Genomic DNA, 25,451 nt, shown 5'->3' on the forward strand with positions numbered 1-25,451 from the left:
GCGCTGCATACTCATGGAAGCATCTCATTAGCATCTTTCGAACCCGCTCATTAACATGCCCCTTCCAAAAGGAAGGGGCTTGTGTAGACCCAGCCTTTGATATCTTGGAATGTTTTGCCAAATTAATGGAGTGGTCAATTTCTTTTACCCAGGGGCTGTTCCAGAGCTGGTCACTTTGACTCTTCTTTGAAATTCACAGTTGATCACAAAACTCCTTGGCTAGTTTTGCTTTAGGGACATCAGTGTTCTGAAAGCATTCCTTCTAGCTGCTGGCCTTCTCTGAGCATCTTTGACTTTCTCACCACTGAACCTCCAGAATACATAAGCCACTCACTGGTCACTAATTTAAGCCACTTTATGGGATATTGCTCTTCGTTAGGAAAGCTAAGGTTTTGCTTCCAACCTTTCGCAGGGCAGCTTTGACCTCCTTGTTCCTCAGGCTGTAGATGAGAGGGTTACACATCAGAGAGATGACAGTATAGAGCAGAGAAAAAGCCTTGTTTAAAGCTGGTGACTGATTTCCTATAGGGGCTCCATAAACAATAATGATTGTGCCATAAAAAATAGAAACAACCAGAAGGTGTGAGGAGCAGGTGGAGAAGGCTTTTTGCTTCCCAGTTTTGGAAGGGATTCTTCAGATGGTCAAGATGATCCTAGAGTAGGAAGTCAAGATTAATAAAAATGGGGCAAGGGCCACAAAGGCAGATACCGTGAAAGTCAGAAATTCAACCAGATGGGCGTCACCGCAGGCGAGTTTTAATAGAGGCTTGAAATCGCAGAAGAAATGGTCAATTTCCTTGGACGCACAGAAAGACAAGGTGAAAGTCAAGACCATCGTTACTGTAGCTGTCAGGAAGCCTGTTATCCAACAGCTAACTCCTAGCAGAAGGCAAACCTTGAAGTTCATAACAGAAAAATGAGACAACGGATGGCATATCACTAAATACCGATCATAGGACATGACTGCTAACAAGAGGCATTCAGTGGAGGCCAAAGAACCAAAAATACACAACTGGGCTACACAATCCATGAATAAAATCACTTAATTCACTGTAAGGAGACTTCTTAGCATCTTAGGGACAATGGTGGTGGTGTAGCAGATCTCCAGCAAGGATAAATTACCCAGGAAGAAGTACATGGGGGTGTGTAAATTACAATCAGCTACTCCCACCAGAACAATCAGGATGTTGCTGGCCATGGTTACAGTGTAGATGAATAAAAATGTCACAAAGAGTACGGGCTGCATTGCATGGACATCTGCAAATCCCAGAAGAAGGAACTCAGTGAGGGCTCTTTGATTTTCTTTTCCTATTGTGTCCATCTGCTTGATCTAAAAGAAATGGGCACAAAAGATAATTAAAGTGTTTCAGAAATCTCAAGGTTAGAAGAGACCAGTGTGATTATTGAGTGTAATGCAGGCTAGAGAACGTCACCAAAATAATTCTCTTTAAACAAGAGCTTCTTTCTCATAAATGTTATCATACAATGGAACCTAGCCAACTACAATCCTCTTAATGGAAGTAAAAGTAACCACAATATGATTCTTGTGAATCCACCTCTCCCTACAAAAACCCAGTAAAAAAAGAATTAAAGAGAAAGAATCTCAACACACCCAATGAGTCACATTCAGTGGCATCAGAGAAAATGGCAAGTTTATTAGCATTGTTTAACTGCTTCAGTTGAGCTTCAGAAGAGACCCAAACGAAGATCATGCCAATATCTACCTATCTATCTATCTCTATACACTGTATCTATCTATCTCTCTCTCTCCATACACCATATCTATCTATCTATCTATCTATCGTTGTACATCCCCTTCATATATCTATTCTCATGAGAACTGGTCAAAAGTTTAGAGTGAAAACCATTTTTTTCTTTTAAACAGGATTTTAAACTAAAGAAAATTTGTTGCAGAAAGTGCCTTCTTTTTCCTCAGAAATCAAGAAGAGCAAACACCTATCAAAACAGACATTTTTTGGCCTTCAACTGAAAATTTTCATGCAAGAAAACTTCTTTGTTTCTTGTTATTTGCTGGGGATGTTTTGACCTAAACATTTTTCAGTTTCTACTTTGATAATTAAAAGATGACATTTGCCTTGTGGCATTTTACACCCATGATTCACTTGCTTGGTGTAGATGTAAAATGACCACGTAACATACAAAACTACAAGGAATCAAACCCACTATTTTGACTGTAATTTTATATTGTGGTTTGCTTTCCTGTTCTTGACAAATGCCAGAAAATGATGACTGCATTTATTTTGATTAACCAGCAAAATCTTTCACCTCTGATTTGGCCGTGGTCTTAATACACTATTTTAACCCTCGCTTTCACCTCTACAACAATTGAAATCTTGTTTCTCTTGTTTATTCTTTTTCCAGCCTGTTGCCCTCTATGAAAGAATTACATGAAAATATACATCATTTCCAGTTTTTACCTCCATTCCATAAGTCGTGAATCAGCATATCCCAACTCAGATGTATACATACAGACATATTGTCTCATTTTGCAACCCACAGGGCCTAATTACATTATTTATCGAGTATGATCAGAAGTTCTATTTAAACCAAACTAGTAAGTCCTGTGGGGATATTCTCCTCCCAGCTGCAATGTCTAAGGGCTTCTGCAAAGTCCTTTGAAGTCAGCAGAACATTACATCAGACACTAAGATGGTGCAGTGAAAAGGTGAAAATTATGCCACTTTTGGCTTCATCGAGTTCCTTTCTGCACAGAAGTCCAAATTAAACTTTTTGTAGATGGAGAGCACCCTAATGGTGGGTTATGTGAATGGAAATGTCTCAGTTCCAGCCCAGACAGTCCTAGTGACCTTACGTGTTCAACTCATCATCTGATCTCCTGTGTCGCAGGAGAAAATCAGTTCTTTTCCCACAAGGACCAGTCACATATGAAACTCCCTCTCAGGGAAGCTGGCACCTCTTTCTGATTTGCCAGCTACAACCTTCTCCCAAAGTCAGGTGCCTAAGCTGACTCTAGGAGACATAGGTATTTTTGAGAAAACCTGGGCGGGAGGAGCAGGAGCTGTAGGTGGTCACCTGATAACTCTACCAAAATATTGAGTTCCTGGGGGGCATGTGGATACCAGATGAAGGCCCCTCCCACAGATTAAAGGGAAGGAGCTACTGGACCCAGCCTTACTGAATATGTGGGATTACTAATGAAAACCAGAGGTGGGAGTGAAAGTCACAAGGCCAAAAGCAGGGAACTTGGAGGTGGTAATTTGTGATGAGAGCCCTTATTTGGGAAGTTGAAGATATAGATTTTCTCTTCTGCCTGACAAAGGGAAACAATAGGGTCTCCCACTTCTCAGATTCATGTCCTAACCACCGAGCTATGGGATATCTAGGTTGGATGGCTCTCAGTAACTCCTGTCCAAGCTAGTCCACTTTGGACGAAATCTGTGATTAGTCACTGGGCTAAAGATCTGGAGTGGAGTGGATGGAGGAGCCATGTTTACCGCACAGGTGGGAAGCCCTGGCTCAGGTAACCCTTCTTCAATGAATACGTAACTCAAAGTGGAACAACAAAACTAAGAGAAAGCCATGTCCAGCTCCCTGTATGAGAAAGGTTAATCTGCTTTTTTGAATGGCAAAAGATCCCCATCTAAACCCTTCCCCCCATCAGGCAGAGGGGGAATTGGATGTCATGTGAGTGTTCTCACCAATGGACTAAAAGTTATGAGGTAGGCTCCTTTTCCAGCTGTATTTTGAATGAGCCAGAACTCACTACGCCTCTTCTGAATACACCTGGCAAACAAGGCCTTGCAGGATGACATTGGTGGTCCCCTTCATCTCCCTTGGTTTCGAGACTGCAGACAGGGCCCCACAGACAGGGCTCAGCAGGTGAGACTGCATATCTTCCCTGCTTTGGGGATAGCAGGCAAGGCCCCACAGGTGAGATTGGTGGTTCCCTGTCTATCATCCCTGGTTTGGGGATTGCTCTGGAGCTAAGCCACTGAGCCAAGGAGTCTGCACACCAGGAGTCAGAAATATAGGCAACCAGGAAACTTCTACAATGAAAACTTAGGCTCTGAGTAAACATCCAGGACCATGGGGTGAATAGGCACCTCTGAGTGGAGGTTTTGTGATTTTCAGGGTGACCTAAACCTAGGCTTTAGGCACCTAATGTGCAGTTAGGAGCCTAACTCTGTTATACCTCCAGACATATGTGCCTACCTGCATCTTTAGACATTAAAATAAATTTGCAAATCCATTTCACAGTGTGATGGAGTTGCCTGGGGACCCGTACGCACCCTGGGGTTTGTTACGAATGTTGAATGGTAGTCAGAAACACGGGCAACATTTTTGTTTTTACTTGAGAGCAATCCACGCACTTTTCGTTGAAAAAAAATTTTTTTTTAAATTTTAGTTAGGTTAAGGCTCCAGTGTAGCCCTAGCTCAAAGCAAGCCATGAAAATTAGCATGATGCAAATTGCATAATTCATTTCAAGGCATCTTATTTAGAACCCAGTGTGGGCTGCACTGCACTGGAGTTCAAAATAAACACTTATTTCAAACTTGCCAATAATCTTCATGTAATGCACATGTTTGGCCCTGTGTACACACAAGTGTATCCTGAAACAGAATCAATAGTGTACCCTTAGCCTTAAAGAAGACACCACTGACAGCAAATAAAAGCAAGGTCTTCACAGAGCTGCTCCATCCATCGGACAAACTAGGGAGGCTGCCCCAGGCCCCACGCTTTTTTGGGGGGCCCCATGGCAGCTGCTCCAACCATCCTATGGACAGGAAGGATGGTGGGGTATATGTAGGGCCAAGGGTCAAATGGTGGAAGCAGCAGGTGTTGCCTTCCCTTTCCCACGCACTCACCACAGGGTGAGTGCCACATTGCGGGGAGAGCAACACAAGCCATCCTGTCCCACTGCACCTCATTTCTCTGCAGTGGTGGGAATCAGAGTGCCCCTCTGGTTCCTATTGCCTGTGGAGGTTGCAGAGGGCTGGGAGGGCACATGGTGGAGCCACCTGACCCTCGGCTCCAAGTAATCCCCAAGCCTCATTGTTTGTAGGGAAGGGTAAGGAGGCAGGGCAGGGCTGGAGCAGGGATGGGTCATGGCTTGTGGTGCAGGGGAGGTTGCCTGGGGCACTGGGAGAGGTGTTGCTCCAAGCCCTGCCTCCACCTCAGGATGGCCCTGCTCTTCACATGAAACATACAATGATAGCACAATGTGATCTTCTCAGAACTCATGAAAACATATAAGCAAATCTTTTAGTTCAAACGCACAGAATGCACCAATTTCCTCGTCTACATCTTCAATTGATTCCCTACAAAGATTCATCTCTGGACTTAAATTGAAGGAACGGAGGTTTAGGTTGTACGTTAGGAAAAACTTTCTAACTGTCAGGTTGGTTAAACAGTGGAATAAATTACTTCCAGTAGCTGTAGATTCTCCATCATGGGAGATTTTTAAGAGCAGGTGTCACGTGAAAAGACATAAGCAGGCCCGAGGGCCAGGAGGGCAGTTTCCATTCCCAAAGTAGAACCAAGTTCCCCTCGTTATGTTACAGCCTGTTACAGCCTTAAGCCCTGCAAACATAAACACCAGGCAGTCATATCACCCCTCATACCTACACTTGATTTGGGAACCAGTAAATATGGCAATTTGGCTTTGGTCTCATGAGAACGCTAAGAGAGACATTGAACCGCTGCACGCTCACCTGATGAACAGCTAAAGGATAAAATCACTGTGTGGTCCTGCCTCTGAAGAGTCTCCCTTGGGAATTTCAGCCTCAGAGATGCCCCAGATTCCCCCAGCTGGAGCCATGTCTGCTGTAGCCCTGGTGTGAGGCAATGGGGATGGGACTTCCAGTGTTAGAAGGGATGTAAGTGTTCCAAGTGCCTTTTACTCCTTATATACGTTGCTGTATGATGCTTTTGTTTGCTCACGTGTGTACTGTAATAGTTGTATAACAACCATTCCACAGCATTAACTCTGTAGGGGCAGTAGAGAAGTAAGCTTAATAAAGTAAACTCTCCCGAATTGACACTGAGTTGAAGCAAATCCAAAAGGTGTCATGAGGAGTCATAAGGAGGAGGGAGAAAACTTCTTCTTGGCCTCTGAGGATAGAAGAAGAGGCAACGGGCTGAAACTGCAGCAAGGGAGGTTTAGGTTGGACATTAGGAAAAAGTTCCTAACTGTCAGGGTGGTCAAACAGTGGAATAAATTGTCAAGGGAGGTTGTGGAATCTCCATGGCTGGAGATATTTAAGAACAGGTTAGAGAGATGTCTTTCAGGGATGGTTTAGACAGTACTTGGTCCTGCCATTGGGGCAGGGGGCTGGAATCAATAGCTTCTCGAGGTCCCTTCCAGTCCTAGTGTTCTTTGATTCTGTGATTCATAATCCTGTCTGCCCATGGCCTTGTGAGCTGAGACAGGTTTGAGAAACATCTATCAAGGATGATCTAGATGCCGTCTGGTCTTGTTGTGAGAGCAGGGAACTGGACTTGGTGACCTTTTGAGGTCCCTTCTGGTTCTAGTATTCTGTGATCCTATCATCTAACCAAGAGTGTTAAACTTTAGTTACTTTACACTGGCTTTGGACAAGTAACAAGACAGGACTTTGAAAACAGAGCACTTAGATTCTGCCCCAATGCCTGAACCTCATAGTTCACACGCTCTGTTTCATTGCACCCTTAAAAAAAGTGAACTCATGAAATCTGCAAATTTCCTGAGTGCTTTCCTTATAGCCCCCATGACCTCTTTGTTTCTCAGGCTGTAGATGAGAGGGTTGACCAGAGGAGTCAGGACTGTGTAGAAAACAGAGAACACTTTGTTCAGTTCTTGCAGCATCTTGGTTTTAGGTAAAATATACACAATGATCAGAGTCCCATAGAAAGTGGTCACCACAATAAGGTGGGAGGAGCAGGTGGAAAAAGCCTTGTGTCGTCCAGCACTAGAAGGGATTCTCAGGATTGCAGCTATGATACAAACATAGGACATCAAGGTTAATAGAAACGGTGGCAAAGTGAACAGAAAGGAGCCAAAGAAGGTCATAAGTTCCATCTCACGAGTGACACTGCAGGACAGTTTTAACAACGGTGTGAGATCACAGAAGAAATGGTCCATTTCATTAGGGCTGCAGAAAGTTAGCTGTGATATTAAACAGAAAATTATAGTAACAACCAAAAATGCACCTATCCAAGACCCCGCTGCTAGCTGGAAGCAGAACCGATCATTCATATGTGCTTTATAATGAAGAGGTTTACATATTGCTAAATACCGATCGTAAGACATTGCAACTAGGAGGTAACATTCTGTACCTACTAGAGAACCAAAGAAATAGAATTGTACCAAGCAGCCAACAACAGAAATGCTTCTGTCTCCAGTCAGGAGACTGCCCAGCATCCTGGGCAGGATGGTGGAGCTGTAGCAGGTCTCCAAGCAGGACAAGTTCCCCAGGAAGAAGTACATGGGGGTGTGAAGGTACTGATCAGCCACAACTAGGACAACAATGAGGATGTTCCCAGCCACAGTCACCATGTAGATCACTAGAAACAGCAGGAAGAGAAGAACCTGTGACACAGGGACCTGCCCAAAGCCAAGGAGGACGAATTCAGTGATGGCCGTTTTATTTCTCCACTCCATCTTTGTCACTGTCTTGTCTAGGGAAACACCACGCCAAAAATAAAACTCAGAGACAATAAACATTAACCACATCTTCTACCAAATTCCAGAAATGTTCAAAACTCGTCATTCATTGCTATTTACCTTTTCAAATGGGATCACCCCATTTATTTGTCTGGTATCCCACATGGTGGAACAAATTGTACTTATTCTGCCATCCGAACTCCACCAAAAAGAGCTCCAATAATCAGTCATGCTACCCAACTTAGAAGTTCTTGGGAAATTGCTTTACTTTGTATTTTTCTTGAAACATAAAAAGGTGGACAAAATAATTGTTTTGTCACCATTTTTTACCAATTTAGCAGAATATGGAAATTTTCACAAAATCATCTACCTAATTTAAAAGAGCCCTTTTGCTTCCAAAAGAAGGATGGTGGTGAAAATTTTCACGCCAGAACTCGAAGATCTAAGTGTTGTCATGAAAATTCATGATTTTTACAAACCTTCCGTTATATGTGAAATATAGGAGCCGAGAAATGCTTTTACTCAGTAACTAGTCAGCAGCTGATAATACTCGTTATTTGTTATTTGGCGAGGGGGTGGGGATTTCCTTATTGCTCATTAACATTTTTCACTCTTGTAGATGCTCATGTGTTGCACTGATTGTTGTGGGATATCTACTTGAATTGAAGAAACTAGGACAACACTGGCACCACTGGCAGGGATCTAGTTATGCTCGCCCTGTTGGCCATGTATCAGAATGCTCCCAGGAATTCCTAATGCTGAATCACATATGCACTGAGTGTACTGAAGATGGGCAGGGTTTAACTCCTGTCCCTGGCTATGGGATTCCAGGTGCAGGCCTTCTGTCTAACACCCCTCTTGCCAGGTCTGAAATTAGTGCCTTCTCCCCAGTCCTTCCTAGTTGTGCTTGTGCATTCGCTAGAATGCCTCTCAAAGTGTGAGCTCTCTGGTTTACTGTGAGAGACAACAGATGCCTGGACAGAGTTAGTACAAGGTTCTAAAACCCGACTCCTATTTACTTACCAGCATGAGAGAGAAACAGAGCTACCCGAAATAATGAACACACCTATCTGCAGTTCCCCTGTTCAGCTTTGTCTCAATTCGGTAGAGTTCTCCGAGATTCGGAAACACCCCTTGGGTGTCTGGAATCCTTTGCTACCAACTCACGACTTATCTACACCAGCCAGCCTTATCTTACTTGGTTGGTCCACAGCTAACCAAGCTGGAATCCAACATCTTCTATCCAAAAATTTGTCCTTCTATCTTTTCAAGTGTCTTGAGTCCATAGGTCTCCAGACCAACACCTGATTCATTTGGTTTGCTTCTGCTGTTTTCCAAAATCCTCCATCACCAGCCCAACCTGTGACAACCTGAGTGAAATAACTAATCCAACCACCAGCCCACTTCCTAAGGGCACCAAGTGCTGAGTCACAGTGCAGCCATTAAAGTTAATGACTTCCTATTGCCTGGTAGGCACAGGTTGTACCTTTCTTGTCTGGCACAGTAGGTACCTGACTGGTGCTGGATGAGAGAATTTGCTGGACAAGAGGATGTCAATATTTTCTTGCATATTATAAACAGTTCCTCTATTTACTGGGCTCTTAGGAGACATTATACGGGTAAATTACAGCTCAATAACAGCACAGAACAAAGAGAGCCAGGACTGGTGACTATAAACAAACTTTTTTGGCCCATGGGAAACTTGGCCACACCCATAATAAATGGTCACCTGGTGAACTAAAATCACGTCAGATTATGGAGTTTGCCAGATGAGAGAGTTCCTGATTAGAGAGATTCAACCTGTACTGTCCTTTGGCCCATGTCAGCAAGTAGTGAACTCCACATCGATGGAGCACTATTTCCACATACCTCCGTTTTGTAATAACTTCATCACTTCAACCAGAGTTCAAAAATTGCGCAGATAAATTGCCTGAGTCACGCAGCCAAAGTGCACTCGGTCCATAAACCTGACGACAAAGGACAAAAATCACCCTCTGCTACCAAAATGTTGGACAGTCTGGGGCTTGGGTGCCTCTTCCTGCCTCCCTTTCTCTCTCTCTATCCCCCGCCTCATCGCTCCAGGATCTAACAACTCCCGCTATTTGCTTTCAGCAAAAATGGTCAAACCGGAGTGAGACAAACCATGCCCCAACATCCATGCATTATAGGAAATGGGTTCTGAATATAAATATGCATAACTCAGAGATGCTTTGGGCGAAATGCGTTGTCTTATGTTTCACTTTAATGTTACAACTTGCTATATCTGTACATCATATTTTTGCGAACGAATCATTCTACTATGTGAATATGGAAATATGAAGTGTACGTCTGTTTATAGTTTTAAAGGTGTGAATGAAATCCATTTCCGTTGCTTCTGGAACAACCCAATGGAGTCGTGTGTCTGACGAAGCAGGTCTTTGCCCACAACAGCTTATGCTCCAAAATATTTGTCAGTCTATAAGGTGCCACAAGACTTCTAGTTGTTTTTGAAGATACAGACTAACTGTGCTACTCATCTGATACTTGTCACCAAAGGATACAGTTATCTTCCCTAATGAATGAGCCATCAACCTGATGATTTGTAAAGTGCTTTCTTTGTCCTGTACACCTGGGCAGTGGTTGGTTTAGGAAGACATGTGGCCATGCCACCGTGCAGGGCTCCATTTTGATATCCAATTTGTTCCCATTGGGGGAGATGCTTGAACAAAGAATTCCCGCCCAGGGAAAAGCCTGTTTAAGCAACAGTAATCTTTAAGTTCCTTCATCTTCAGCTTCCTCCATCTTTTGTCTTACCTGCCTTGGAAATTGCGTGACACATGCTAAGAAAGACAGAGAACTTTACTGGAGACCAAGGTGAGGATATGATCATTTCTGACCTGAAGATTTCACCTGATATAAAGGCAGTAGTTTTTGGGTAAGAACTTAGAAGGGAACAGAATTAGCTATCTGTTTTCTCTTTTGTTTCATATGGTAACTCACTTCGATCTGTTTGTTCTTATCTATAACTAATTAAATCCTACCAGTTTGCTTAATAAAATCTCTTTTGTTTATAATCAGTCCCAATGTACAATATTATTATTCTGCATCAGATTTGCTAATTACACGGCACTGTTATCTGACTACACGTTGCTATCGGAATTTTTACTGAAATGTGGAGCCACCTGATGGAGAGCTGTCATGTCCATCTTTGCCAGTTCCAGGGATAGCAATCCTTAATAACTGACCAGCAGAACCCATTTGGTTTCTGTTAAATCATAACAATGTTGCTGTGAATGCAAATTTGGCATTCCTACCCATCTAGACCCCAGTTTGTTTTGGAAATCCAGTGACATTTCAGTTTCAGATGAGAAAAGGCTTCAGGAAGACATTATTCAGCACAAAAAAACAAACAAACAAAATAAAAAATCATTTCCCTTTAGAGGTAGGAATTAATATGGAAACTCTATGGCTGTGTTCCTCAGGAGGTCCAAGAGGTTTGCCATTGTTTCTTCCGGCCTTGGAATCTATGAACATGTGTATTTTTATTTCCCCATCTGTTTCTACCCTTTCAAATAGGAAGAGGGAGAAAAGGTTGCTTTACCTCGCAGACCAATTTCCATGATCTGTGAAAAAATCTCTTCATTTGGAAGACTGGCATGTAGGTTTCACTCTCAGCTGTCAATCACCATCTTCTTCAACCACCATCTCCTTCACTTGACTTCATTCTCTCGTTAGTGATCCTGAGGGTTCCCCTTCCTTTTTATGCAATACTAAGGAGCCTGCATCTCATCCTGAGTCATTATTTATTCTTCACGTGAAAAGGAGGCAACTCCCTTGGTACTTCATCTGATTTAAGCCAAAGGGGAAAAGCTAAGCATATCTATACTCTCTGGACAGCATCAAGAACAGTGGGAATAGAAACAACAGCTAAACTCAATGGGAAAATTAAGAGGGGAGAAGTACTTCTGACTCAAAGGATGTCTTTGTTTTTATTAGGTTGATGACATAACAGTTTTGGTAATTATAAACCAATAACTCAACAGGCCTTGAAGACCTCCCCTGCCCGCTTCCTGGAGTTCAGGCCAGGACCAGGGAACACATTCCACACCCCTCCTCCCGAGCAATTCTGGGGAACTTTGATAGCAAATAAATAAAACAACAGTAAACTCTACTCAAAAGAAGACACCCACACACACAGTCAGAGCAAGAGAAAGTAACACAACTAATCAAAAACACACATGCTACTGTAGTAGAAAGGTCTCAAATACAAGCCTTTGTGTTAGAGGCCTGGTCTGAACCCTAAGCTAAAGTAGTTGGTAAGGACTTATTGATAGTAAGCAACGTTAAAAAGTCAGGCTGTGAGCAGAAGCCAGTGGGGTGATTCAGTGTCCCATGTAGTGACACCTAGGCCACTTACTAAGAGAAAGAAGGAGTCTGCCTGTGAGTGGTTACATAAGTTTATGCTGATGTACCTGTACTCCATGGCTACATCTACACTAGAAGCATCTGTCTACAGAATTTCTGTTGAAAGAGATGTTTCAACAAAATTTCTATCAACACATCGTGTCTTCTCATAAAAGCAGGTCGATCTTTTGATCTGCTCTGTCAACAAGGGGGCCCCCAGAGCATCTACACAGCTTTTTTGGTCAACAGTTTCTGTCAACAAAACACATTTTGTGTGCAGACACTCCACAAGTATTGTCTAGAAAACACATTTGGTCTACAAACCTCTAGCATAAACTTAGCCCATGAACGTATCATATTTTTCTTGGAACCTTGTTGCAGTCTTGGGTTTTACACCATCCTCTGGCAGGAGTTCCACCTGTCGTCAGTGTATTGGATGGTAAAATAGAAAAAAAAAGCATTCTTTTGTTCGTTTTAAACCTGCTGCCTATCCATTTCATTTGGCTGCCCTTAGTTCTTGAGTTATGAACAGTAAATAACACTTCCTTATCAATCTTCTACACGTCACTATTTTATATACTTCCCCATGTCCCACCTCTGTTGCCTCCCTCCCAAGCCAAAAAGTCTGAGTCTTATCGATTGCTCATCATATAACAAGCACTCCATTACACTAATCGCTTTTATCAGAGAGGTAGCCGTGTTAGTCTGTAGCTTCGAGAACAGCAAGAAGTCTTGTGCCACCTTATAGACTAACAGATATTTTGGTGCATAAACTTTTGTGGACAAAGACCCTCTTCATCAAATGAAGTGGGGGGTGGGTTCAGAGGGGTATTTAAAGAGTGGGATCCCACTAAGGGGGAGGGCCAGAGCTGACAAGGTCTATTCAGCAAGGTGGAAATGGCCCAGTATCAACAATACTTATCAGAAGAGGAAAAAATAAGTCAGATAAGACAGGGGGATGTGAACCTTTGTCAGAGTCTAATGGGGAGCTATCAACACCCAGAGCAGAGAAACTGCCTTTGTAAGCTGCGAGCCACTCCCAGTCTCTGTTTAATCACGGTGGAACTCTTCAAGAGCTTCCTTCCCATGGGTCCAGATGATGAAGATGTCATCAATATAGTGTGGGTAGAGGAGGGAAGCTAGGGGATGAGAACTGAGAAAGCATTGTCTTTCCATAGAAGAATAAATGGACATAAATCAGACATCAGGAATGGTAATGTACAGAAGCCGGTGGGGGAACACTTCAATCTCCCTGGGCATTCAGTGGCAGATTTAAGGGTGACAGTCCTGAAACAAAAAAATTTCAGAAATCAAATGGAGAGAGAAATCTCTGAGCTGCAATTTATTTGCAAATTTGACTCCATGAACCAAGGATTAAACAGAGACTGGGAGTGGCTCGCAGCTTACAAAGGAGCTTCTCTGTTTTGGGTGCTAATAGCTCCCCATTAGACTTTGACAAAGGCTCACATCCCCCTGTCTGATCTGACTTGTTTTTACCTCTTCTGATAACTGCTGTTGATAGTGGGCCATTTCCACCTTGCTGAATAGACCTTTTCAGCTCTGGCCCTCCCTTTTACCGAGACCCCACTTTTTCAAGACCCCTCTGAAGCCACCACGCCCATTCATGCATCTTATGAAGCGGGTCTTTGCCCACTAAAGCTTATGCTCCAAAATATCTGTTAGTGTATAAGGTATCAGAAGATGTTGAAGCACAAGAGATCCCCCTGCGCCTTACTTGGCATGCCAAATAAAGATTCTTCTTCTACTCTCGGTGTGATGAATTAGCTTTGCGCACCGGGCACGAACTACCCCACTGCCATCTCTGGTGGCAACATACTATTCAAGAAGTGGGCACACAATGGATTTATACAGAGGCAGTATGACACTTACAATGTTTATAATATATAATTTAATTAATTGGGGGGCTTATTTTGAGAGTACACCTTTCTACGTAAAGGGAAATGATAAGTTACATGCAGCAGGTTCCCGAAAGGATTGGGAATGTCGTAATTCTTTCCTGTCCTGCAGAATTATTGGCTTTTAGGTAAGGTTAGTTTCGTCATGTGAACATTTGTCATCACAAACCACACACATGCTCAGTCAATTGGCTGTACTGTTAGTGAGCACCATGCTAGAGTTCCACGTGATTGTGGTATTGCTGTGATAGGTACCCAGACAAACAAGATTAAAGTTAACACAGATGGCTCAACCTGTGATGATGATAATGATGTTTTCTCTTAAGATGGAACCTTGGTCCTCAACCATAGACCAAGACCCATAGATGTTAGGTGCTCTACCAACACAGAACACACATTTAAAATTTAAAAAGGTTCGCCGGGTTTAAAATCTTTGATTGCAGACATTTCATTACTGAATGGAGTAACATCATCAGTGCCTAGTAAGACATCTTCAAACTATTGTTAATATAGTCCTTTCTCATAGATCTTACCAGTAATTGGTTCTTAATTAGTTACTTGAGTCTTCTATTTAGGACCAATTGTACCTGAACACGGCCTTATTAGCAGTCCTTTGATTGTCTAAGTTCAAGCCCCAGGTCCAAATTTAGAACACACACACACACACACACACACACACACACAAAAGCTCCATCCAAAGAGCTTTCAGTGTAAGAAAGAGATAACAGATAGGTACAGACATGGGAGTATAAGTAAACAGTGATCTAGTTGGTTGTCATGATTGTTAGTGGTCTCAGAAACCCATTTTCATGTCACCGAGTTTTTTTTTTTTTAAGTTATCATGGTAAAGAAAAATTTTAAGCAAGGATGTGAAGGAGGACAACAAGCTAGCTTGGAAGATGTTTAACGTGCGGGGTAGGGCGCTTTTCTCAGGGAAGAGAGACAACATGGGGAAAAAGAGACTTACAATCATAGAATCATAGAATGCTAGGACAGGAAGGGACCTCAAGAGGCCATCGAGTCCAGCCCCCTGCCCTCATGGCACAACCAAGTACTGTCTAAACCATCCCTGATAGACATCTATCTAACCTATTCTTAAATATCTCCAGTGATGGAGATTTTACAATCTCCCTTGGCAATTTATTCCACTGTTTGACTACCTTGATAGTTAGGAACTTTTTCCTAATGTCCGACCCAAACCTCCCTTGCTGCAGGTTACGTTCATTGCCTCTTGTTCTATCCTCAGAGGCCAAGAAGAACTAGTTTTCTCCCTCCTCCTTATGACACCCTTTTAGATACTTGAACTGCTGTCATGTCTCCCCTCATTCTTCTCTTTTCCAAACTAAACAAGCCCAATTCTTTCAGCCTTTCTTCACAGGTCACATTCTCTAGACCTTTAATCATTCTTGTTGCTCTTTTCTGCACCCTCTCTAATTTTTCCACCTTTCTTGAACTGCGGTGCCCAGAACTGGACGCAATACTCCAGCTGAGGCCTAACCAGTGCAGAGTAGAGCGGAAGAATGACTTTTCATGTCTTGTTCACAACACACCTGTTAATGCATCCCAGAATCATGTTTGCTTTTTTTGCAACAGCATCTCACTGTTGACTCATATTTAGCTTGTGGTCCATTATAACCCCTAGATCCCTTTCTGCTGTAGTCATTCCTAGACAGTCTCTTCCCATTCTGTATGTGTGACACTGATTGTTCCTTCCCAAGTGGAGCACTTTGAAAACTTACAAAACTTAGAAAACTTCGGAGACTGACTCTGCCAAAGAGTCACATATCAGAGGGGTAACCGTGTTAGTCTGTATCAGCAAAAACAACAAGAAGTCTTGTGGCACCTTATAGACTAAAAGATTTTTGGAGCATATGCTTTCAGGGACAAAGGCCCGCTTCATCAGATGCAAAGATCACTTGTGACCTTACACAAATTATATGGGCCCAGATTTATAAACATACTTTCCTGACAAATGGGATTTTCAAAAGAGCATTAGGTACCTCAGCAGAGGGCAACGAAAATGATTAGGGGGATGGAGCGCATGAACTATGAGGAGAGGCTGAGAGATTTGGGCTTATTTAGTTTGCAGAAGAGGAGAATGAGGGGTGATGTAATAACAGCCTTCATCATCCTGAAAGGGAGCTCTAAAGAGGATGGAGAAAGATTGTTTTCAGTGGTGACAGATGGCAGAACAAGGAGCAATGGTCTGAAGTTACAGAGAGGGAGGTGTAGGTTGGATATTAGGAAAAACTATTTCCCCAGCAGGGTGATGAAGCACTGGAATGCATTGCCAAGACAGATGGTGGAATCTCCACCACTAGGTTTTTAAGTCCTGGCTTGACAAAGTCCTGGCTGGGATGGTTTAGTTGGGGTTGGTCCTGCTTCGGGCAGGGGGCTGGACTCAATCACCTTCTGAGGTCCCTTCCAGCCCTACAATTCTATGATTCTAGATACCTTTCAAAACTTTCACACACATACCTACTTGCTTGGCGTAAGAGGGTGAAAGCAAGGCCAGGCAAGGCAGGGGTTAAACAAGGCCTGTTGGCCCAATCAGCCCCACCCAAGTTTACTTGCAAACAGTGTCAGGCCTGGAGGAGTATAAAGGGAGGGAAGCCACCCCAGTTGAGGGCTGACCAGCCAGGAAGCGGGAGCTGGCTCTGAGACAGCAGGCCCCAAGCCTGAGCTGCCACCTGGTCAGCCACCAGAGGGTGCAGCCCAGGACCCTCCCCCAGGCATTGAGGGGAGTGGGAAAATTCCCCACCCCCCAGGGAATCCCTCTCCTGCCAAGTGGGAACTAGATTCTAGGGGCCATGCCCCAAACTTAACCCATAGAATCTCAGGTGGGGCTGAAGATCCACCTAATAGGCCCTGGCCAGGAGGCCTAACCACTAGACCACCCAGCCCCAGGTGGGAACCACTCACACATGGATGTTTCTAAAAATCCCAATAGAGGCTAGATTTTAAAAATTATTGAATTGCCTAGTAGTGTTTTTAAAGGGCTATAGCATCCATAGACGTTGGTATCCATTGGTGACGACTATTCACAGGTTTGGGAAATCCCACTGTACTCTGCATTGGTTCACTCTACTCTTTGTGGATTAGGCCTCACTTGGAGTACTCTGTCCAGTTCTTGGCAGCACATTTCAAAAGAGATGTGAAGAAACTGGAGAGGGTCCAGAGAAGAGCAAAAAAAATGATGGAAGGTCTAGAGACCATGACGTAGGAGGAACAGTTGAAAGAACTGGGTCTGTTTAGTTTGGAAAAGAGAAGACTCGGAGGGGATATAATAATAGCCTTCAAGTACCTAAAAAGGTGTTACAGGGAGGAGGGAGAAATATTGTTCTCCCTGGCCTCTGAGCCTAGACCAAGGAGCAATGGGCTTAAATGGCAGCTTGGGAGGTTTAGGTTGCAGATAAGAAAAATCTTTCTAATTGTCAATGTGGATAAGCACTGGAATAAATTGCCGAAGGAGGTTGAGAAATCACAATCATTGGAGATATTTAAGAGCAGGTTAGATAGACATCTATCAGGAACGGTTCGGACACCACATGGTCCTGCTGTGAGGACAGGGGTCTGGACTCAATGAGCTCTTGAGGTCTGTACCAGTTCTATTAAGACATGATTCGAGGCACCTAAATATCTTTAAAAATCTGGCACTACACTTCCCTCTCTATCTAGTCACTTTTGAAAATGAGACTTAGGATCCTAATCTTCGGAATATTTTAAAGGGAGGCAAAAAATTTCCAAAGGAAGAAAATGAACATGGGGTCCCAAGCCCTCCTTTATATGCATAAGGATTAGAATTTCAAAACTATGATAAAATTCACCCTTTTCTGAACATCAAAATTCACATTTTCAACTTTTTTCATCAATGTTGGGAAATAGGAAATTTTCACCCAGAAAATTTTTTCTTTGCTTCAACATTTTAAATGTGATGAAAAATGTCAGTAACAACATGGAAAACTCCAAACATTTTTAATACAGGTTGAACTTCTCATCTGGCACTTTCTCATCCGCTAACTTCGGTGGTCAGGAGTGACCGTAGTTAATCAGATGTGAATTTATCATGGCTGCGGCCAAGATTCCTAGGGCCCAATAAACCTTTGTTTACAGCCACTAGTCCTGGCTCTCAGTGTTCTGTGCTGTTACTTTGCTCTAATTTATCCCTAAATGACTTCTAAGAGCCCAGTAAGCAGTGGAAGTGTTGGAGGTGTTACTAGACAATAACAGTCTCCTGTTGTTTGGCAAAATCTCTCCTTTGACACTGGAAAGGTCCCAAGCGTGCCAGACTAGAAAGGTTCAACCTGCAACTGTATGCTGAGCATGGGGTGTGTGAGCACCAGGGTGGAACATCTTTGTCTTAGCAGCTCTTCTCATTACATCTTTACTGTTTACTTAGCTCTTTACTTTCCCATTGAGGGTTGATGACTTTTCCACTGGGGAGAGGGGTTGTACAATCTAGAGCATAGGCGTTATTTATGTTCCCGTCCTCATTAATTTTGAAGACACACCAGCGAAAGACTCAAGGCTCACTTCCCTTTCAGAAGGATAAATACTGAGCTGGGAAAGGCCTTCATTTGCTGTAGCTGGTTAGACCATCAGACATAACACATGTGAAGATAGAACCATGTATCCTTTCTGAGTGACCAGACGCATGTGAGATAGACGGGGACTCCAGACAGCATGAAGAAATGGCATCAGTGGTACTGAGGGAAGTAGTCAGACCAAGGTTTCAGTATTATGCCCAGCATCCTTAAGGTAGAGTAACTATTGAATAATTCCTGTAATTTGCAAATTGGTGAAACAGAATTGTGGGATGAAGTGATTTAGTTCATCCAACATCATCATCCTGCCCCAGGGCAGGATTTTCTCATATTTTTGCACTTTCTTGTGCTGAGGGGATGATATAAGGCCCTGGACACATACATTTATCTGGTAAATGGTTGTAGACGGCTTCGCTCTCCGTTGCAAACCTCAGCCTTAAGAATTTATAGATTCTAAAGCCAGAAGGGACCGTTCTCATCATCTTGTCTGATGGCAGATCTACATTACAGTGTAAGATCAAATTCAGGTACACAGTTCCAGCTACGTTAACTAGGTAGGTGGAGTTAACATACTTTAATTCAGGCTTCTGTGCCATCTCCACTAATGGAGGTTGACAGGTGCATTCACTTCTGTCAACTTCCCCTACTCCTAAGGAGGGGGGCAGGAATACTGGAACCATTATGGGAGCCCTGTATATTCAATTTATCACATCCCTACCAGTGATAGTAAGTTGAACTCTGGAAGATTGAGTGCCGTGGAGTTGATCTTCCTTGTAGTGAAGATGTATCCTGACCTCCAAGATATCACCAACTGGAGAACTTTCACAAAATAATTCCAAGAGCAGAGCATTTGGCAAAACATCCCGTCCTGATGTTAAAATTGCCAGGTAGGGAGAATCCTCGTGTGAACTGCCAACGCCTCAGCCAGATGTCAAGAAAATCCAATGGCACGTCCACAGATTAAGCAGCCCGACTTCTGACAGAGAGTGGATGTGGACCAAAAAAAAGGTACATTTTGAAAAGAAGCAGTTTAAAGTTCCTGTCCACAAAGATTTTTTTTTCCTCTGGAACCTAAACTGGGGATTATTCTTGTACAGTGGAAGAACATCCTCTTTCAAAAGTGTCTTTGGAAAGAAAACATATGTAGATGCTCTGCAGGCCCTTTTTTCAAAAGAGCAATCCTCTCGGGGCTTGATTTTTTGATCCCTGGCCCGTTCTTTTGAAAGAGAGGGGGCTGTGTGGATGCTCTCTATCGAAAGAACAGATTGCTCTCTCGATGTGCTTTTTTGCATGTGAACACGCTCTTTAGAAAGAAGTTCTTTTGGAAGAGATCTTCAGGAAGAGCTTCTTTCGAAAGATCTTTGTAATGTAGATGTAGCCAACAAGATGCACATTCTTGGAAGTTTGGGATTAAGGATTTGCTGGTGTTGTTCTACAGTGTCATTCCAGAGTAGCTGGAAACAACTTACTTCCTGGAGTTTGGGTGTGAGAACAGGAGAGGTGACTACAACAACAAAAAAGGTAACCCAGCTCAGGGAACTGAAAGGACACAGATGTCCAAATGTCCAGACTGTACTTGGGGAATGTCACAGAAGGAAAAACTGCACATTGAATGTAAAGTTCAGGATCATACAAAGTGTCTAAGGCAGCTGAGTGCCCATATTTCACTGAGTGTGAGGAGACAGGGCATCAGAGATGGTGAAAACAATTCTGATGTTACTGACGTGGTGAGTATATAAACAGCACCAGCTTACGTGCTAATACAATGAGATGGGTTACCAGAATTAAAATAGATTTGTATAATGGAAATATCAGACATTCAGATGGCTGGGATCCCAAAAAGTGGTTCGATACATTTGAAGAATGGGTGGTTGAAATGTCAAGAAACAGGTCGAAACTCTCTGGTATGGTACAATCCATGGTCTGGCATGAGTCTAGTTACCGGATGTCCACTTATCATGGTGTGGCCAACTTTCCTGTGGTCCCATAAAGTTCATTGACTGCCACCAGTCCTGGCTTTTGGTTTTCTGTACTGTTATTTAGCTGTAATTTATACCCAAATGTGGATAAGGGAGAAGCAGTGGATGTGTTATACCTAGTTTTAGTAAGGCATTTGATACAGCCTTGCATGAAACTCTCATCGATAAACTAGGCCAATATAGCTTAGATAGGGCTACTATACCGTGGGTGCAAAACTGGCTGGATAACCATACTCAGACAGTAGTTATTAATGGCTCAAAGTCCTGCTGGAAAGGTATAACAAGTGGGGCTACACAGGGGTCTGTTCTGGGACTGGTTCTGTTCAATATCTTCATCAATGATTTATATATTGGCATAGAAAGTACGATTGTTAAGTTTGCAGATGATACCAAGCTAGAAGGGGTTGCAAGTGCTTTGGGGGATAAGTTCATAATTCAAAATGATCTGGACAAATTGGAGAAATGGTCTGAGATAAACAGGATGAAGTTTAATACAGAGAAATGCAAAGTGCTCCACTTAAAAGGAAAAATCAGTTTCACACCTACAGAATGGGAAGTGACTGTCTAGGAAGCAGTATAGCAGGAAGGGATCCAGGGGTTATAGTGGACCACAAGCTAAACATGAGTCAACAGTATGGTGCTGTTGCAAAAAAAGCAAACATGATTCTGGGATGTATTAAGTGGTGTGTTGTGAGCAAGACACAAGAAGTCATTCACTGGTTAGGCCTCAGCTGGAGTATTGTGTCCAGTTCCGGGCACTGCATTTCAAGGAAGATTCAGAGAAATTGGAGAGGGTCCAGAAAAGAGCAACAAGAATGATCAAAGGTCTAGAGAACATGACCTATGAAGGAAGGCTGAAAGAATTGGGCTTGTTTAGTTTGGAAGAGAAAAGATTGATGGGCGACATGATAGCTGTTTTCTGGTATCTAAAAAGGAGGAGGGAGAAAACTTGTTCTTCTTGGCCTCTGAGGAGAGAACCAGAAGCAAGGGGCTTAAACTGCAGCAAGGGAGGTATAGGCTGGACATTAGGAAAAAGTTCCTAACTGTCAGGGTGGTCAAACACTGGAATGAATCGCCTAGGGAGGTTGTGGAATCTCCATCTCTGGAGATATTTATGAACAGGTTAGATAAATGTCAATCAGGGATGGTCTAGACAGTACTTGGTCGTGCCATGAGGGCAGGGGGCTGGACTCGATGACCTCTTGAGGTCCTTTCCAGTCCTAGTAGTCTATGTTTATATGAAATATCTTCTAAGAGCCCAGAGAGCCATAAAACTGTTGGTAATTCTATTAGACAATTCTGACCTCCTGTGGTCTGGCAAATGCTCTGGTTCAGCACCGCTCAACTCCTAATGATGCTGGACTAGAGAGGTTCAACCTATATTAGAAAATTGACCTTTATGATCTGGGGTCTTGACCCCCTTGCTGGAAAGGAAATAGCTAAGCAGTTCGGTAAAGAAACCAGATCCCAGAGAAGAGGTGAGGATTTTGGTATTTGTGGGCCAGAATAAAGGATTGTTTGATAAAAGAAAAGGGATCTCCTTCAATATAAATGGATGAGTTTGGTTTCTTTCCCCTTAGATTCAATCTGTGGCAAACATGGAGTGGAGAAATCAATCAGTCATCACAAAATTCATCCTCTTAGGATTTGCGAATAACCAGGAACTGCGGCTTCTTCTCTTCTTGGTGTTTCTAGTGATCTATGTTCTGACGGTGGCTGGGAACATCCTCATCATTGTGCTTGTTGCAGCTGATCGACATCTGCACACCCCCATGTACTTCTTCTTGGGGAACTTGTCCTGGCTGGAGACTTGCTACACCTCCACCATCCTGCCCAGGTTGCTGGCCGATCTCCGGACTGGGGACAGGACCATCTCGTTCACTGGCTGCATCACGCAATTGTATTTCTTTGGCATTCTGGCAGCTGCAGAATGTTATCTCCTTGCAGCAATGTCTTATGACCGGTATCTGGCCATATGTAAACCACTGCACTATACAATCATTATGAATGGTAGATTCTGCCTTCAGCTCGCAGCTGGATCTTGGATAAGTGCATTTCTGGCTACTAGCATAACAATATCTTTTGTGTCACAGTTAACTTTCTGTGGCTCAAATGAAATTGACCATTTCTTTTGTGAGCTCAACCCAGTGATAAAACTCTCTTGCAATGACACCAAAGTGTTGGAACTTCTTGTTTTCCTCTGTGCCTCCATTTTCATTGTGACTCCATTTCTCTTAACCGTTATCTCCTATGTTCTTATCATCACCCTGGTCCAGAGAATCCCTTCGGTTACTGGGAAGCAAAAGGCCTTCTCCACCTGTTCCTCTCACCTCATAGTAGTGACAACTTTCTATGGGAGTCTCATGATTGTCTACTTGTTACCAAAAAACAAAACACTCAGTGATTTAAACAAATTGTTTTCTGTCTTCTACACTGTCCTAATACCTCTGGTCAACCCTCTGATCTATAGCCTGAGAAATAAAGATGTAAAGCGAGCTCTGAAAAAAAAAATATTCTCGTACCTTTTTGGCTTTGCAAAGAATTCAGAGGAACAGAGCTAGTCCATTCATGATGAGACCGCATTGAAGGAACCCACCTTATGTTTAAACCAAAACAATATGGTCTTCTTTCAGAAACCAAATGTGGTAAAAAACAAATCAGTTCTTTTGTTTTTGCAGTTTACTTTTTCCTCCCCCCCCACACCCTCCACTGGAAGTTAGAAGAAAATTTGTTGATATTTTGTTTCTTAATTTTCCCTTATTCACTTCTTGCATTTTTTCTTTCATCCCCCTTTTTCCTATAAATTCCCATTTTTCATAGTGAAATAGGGAAAAGGACAGCATGAAGGAAAACATGGGGAAGGGGAATAAAGGACCGGGCATTACAGTCGGTGAGAAGCTGGGCATGACTAAACAATGTTCCCTTGCAGCCAAGAAGGCTAATGGCAGATGAGGTTCTTTTAGTAGGAGCATTGCCAGCTGATTTAGGGAAGTGATTATTCCCCTCTATTTGGCACTGGTAAGGCCACATCTGGAAGGTTGTGTCCAATTCTAGGACCCTCCATTACAAATAGGATGTGGATGCATTGGAGAGAGTCCAGCAGGGGGCAAGCAAAATGATTAGGGGGCTGGAGCTCATGACTTATGAGGAGAGGTTGACGGATTTAGATGTATTTAGTCTACAGAAGAGACGAATGGGGTTGATGGTGGGGGAATTTGAAAAAAGACTTCAAATACCCAAAGAGGGATTACAAAGAGAATGGAGAGAGGTTGTTCTCATTAGTGACTGATCACAGAACAAGAAGCAATGGTCTCAAGTTGCACTGGAAGAGGTCTAGTTTGGATATTAGGAAAAAGTATTTCACTAAGTGGTTAGTAAAACACTGGAATAAATTACCCAGAGAGGTAGTGGAATCTCCATCCTTAGAGGTTTTAAAGTCCTGTCTTGACAATGCCCTGACTGGGATGATTTAGTTGGAGTTGGTCCTGAGGTCTCTTCCAACCCTATGGTTTGAAAGGGGAAGGAAAAGGGAAGGGGAAATTGTAGAGACAGTGTGGAAAAGGAAATTAAAAAAAAAAAACACAAGCCACAAAATAAAAGATTTCTTCAACCTATTATTTCAATAGCAAGTTGTCCTTTTCAAAATATCCCAAACAAAAATTATTTTTAAAAGCTCATGTTTCTATGGGAAATCTTGACTATTTTTTCAAACAACTCCTCATTTTAGTTAATTGTTTTGCAAAGTATGTAAAGTTGGATTGTGTGCTTAGGAGTTTTCGAAGTATGCAATGTGGCCTTATTGAAGGAAAGCGTCTTACCAGCTGTGCATCAGAGACAAATCCTTGTCTGTTTGACTTAAAGTTTACCAGGAGGTACTTGTTGTTTTAGCCTGACTATGGGCTGGGCTTCACAAAAGCTGTGACTACACCTAAGTTTTGTATGTCAGTTATGGGGCAGGACTTGATGACCTCCTGAGGTCTCTTTGAGCCCTAGGATTCTCTGATTCTATGAGTTATGTAAGGTATGTAACAAAAGGTATATCTTAGGTTGAATTGCAGCTGTTGTGTCATTAGGAAACCTTCCATCTCACACCCCCAAAATATTTCTGGATCAATGGGCTTAAATTGCAGCTTATGAGGTTTCAGTTGAGCATTAGAAAAATCTTCCTATTTGTTGTACTCAGGGGCACTGAGCCCCCATCTGAAGTGAGTGAAGTCTCTGCTCTACAGCCTCCACTGAGAGCCAGCTGGCTTTTAGCTCATGTGGTAATGTGCAGGGCTTTAGACCCTATGCTTGCAGGTTCTATCTCTGGGGCCAGCAACCCAGGTCTGTTAGCATCACAGCTGGTGCATTGGCTGAGAAGAACTGCTGGAAGGTCTCAGAAGCTTGGGATGTGCTTCCTCAGCCCAGAAGCATGTAGTACTCAGAGGGTACTGAGATCTCATCTGCGGTGAGTGAAGTTTCTGCTCTACAGCCTTAGCTGAGAGCCAGCTGCCCTTTAGCTCGTGGGGTACAGTGCAGGGCTTTAGACCCTGTGCTCACAGGTCCTCTCCCTGGGACCGGTAACGCAGGCCTGTCAGCTTTACATATTTATCTGGGTGAATGAGGACCGGAATATATTGCCTGGGGAGGTTGTGGAACCTACATCTTTGGCAATATTTAAGAGCAGGTTATACAGACATCTATCAAGCATGGCCTAGATAGTGCTAGGTCCTGCCATGAGAGCCGGAGACGGGACTCAATGAGCTCTTGAGGTGTCTACCATTTCTAGTATTCTGATTTTATGCATCTAAATATCTTTAAAAATCTGGCCCTACCTTTCTCTCGCTATCTAGTCACTTTTGAAAAAGGGATCTCGGATCCTAATCACTTAGCTGCTTTGAAAAATTGTAACTGTAGGCAAAATATTCACAAAGCAAGAAAATTAACATGGGGTCCCAACCACTCCTTTACGTGTATGAGGGTTAGAATTTCAAAACTGCAACAAAAATACACCTTTTTCCC

General features: G+C 43.0%; 2 protein-coding genes and 1 pseudogene across 2 annotated transcripts; 1 reads left to right on the forward strand and 2 right to left on the reverse strand.

The window, feature by feature from the left end:
• Window positions 1-355: 355 nt before the first annotated feature.
• LOC142004830 (olfactory receptor 5V1-like) lies at window positions 356-4,200 on the reverse strand (annotated as a pseudogene).
• Window positions 4,201-6,659: 2,459 nt separating this feature from the next.
• LOC142004831 (olfactory receptor 10A4-like) lies at window positions 6,660-7,625 on the reverse strand. Its single transcript, XM_074982515.1, has one exon. The coding sequence runs from the start codon at window positions 7,620-7,622 to the stop codon at window positions 6,660-6,662; it is 963 nt and encodes a 320-aa protein (XP_074838616.1). The 5' UTR covers window positions 7,623-7,625.
• A 14,408-nt stretch (window positions 7,626-22,033) lies between these two features.
• LOC142004832 (olfactory receptor 6B1-like) lies at window positions 22,034-23,008 on the forward strand. Its single transcript, XM_074982516.1, has one exon. The coding sequence runs from the start codon at window positions 22,046-22,048 to the stop codon at window positions 23,006-23,008; it is 963 nt and encodes a 320-aa protein (XP_074838617.1). The 5' UTR covers window positions 22,034-22,045.
• The last annotated feature ends 2,443 nt before the right edge of the window (window positions 23,009-25,451 follow it).

Source organism: Carettochelys insculpta, chromosome 32, assembly GCF_033958435.1.
Source record: "Carettochelys insculpta isolate YL-2023 chromosome 32, ASM3395843v1, whole genome shotgun sequence".
Lineage (NCBI taxonomy): Eukaryota > Metazoa > Chordata > Testudines > Carettochelyidae > Carettochelys > Carettochelys insculpta.

Excerpts from the sequence above, each read along its gene's own strand:
- LOC142004831 (XM_074982515.1), bottom strand. The coding sequence starts at position 7,622 with ATGGAGTGGAGAAATAAAACGGCCATCACTGAATTCGTCCTCCTTGGC.
- LOC142004832 (XM_074982516.1), top strand. The coding sequence starts at position 22,046 with ATGGAGTGGAGAAATCAATCAGTCATCACAAAATTCATCCTCTTAGGA.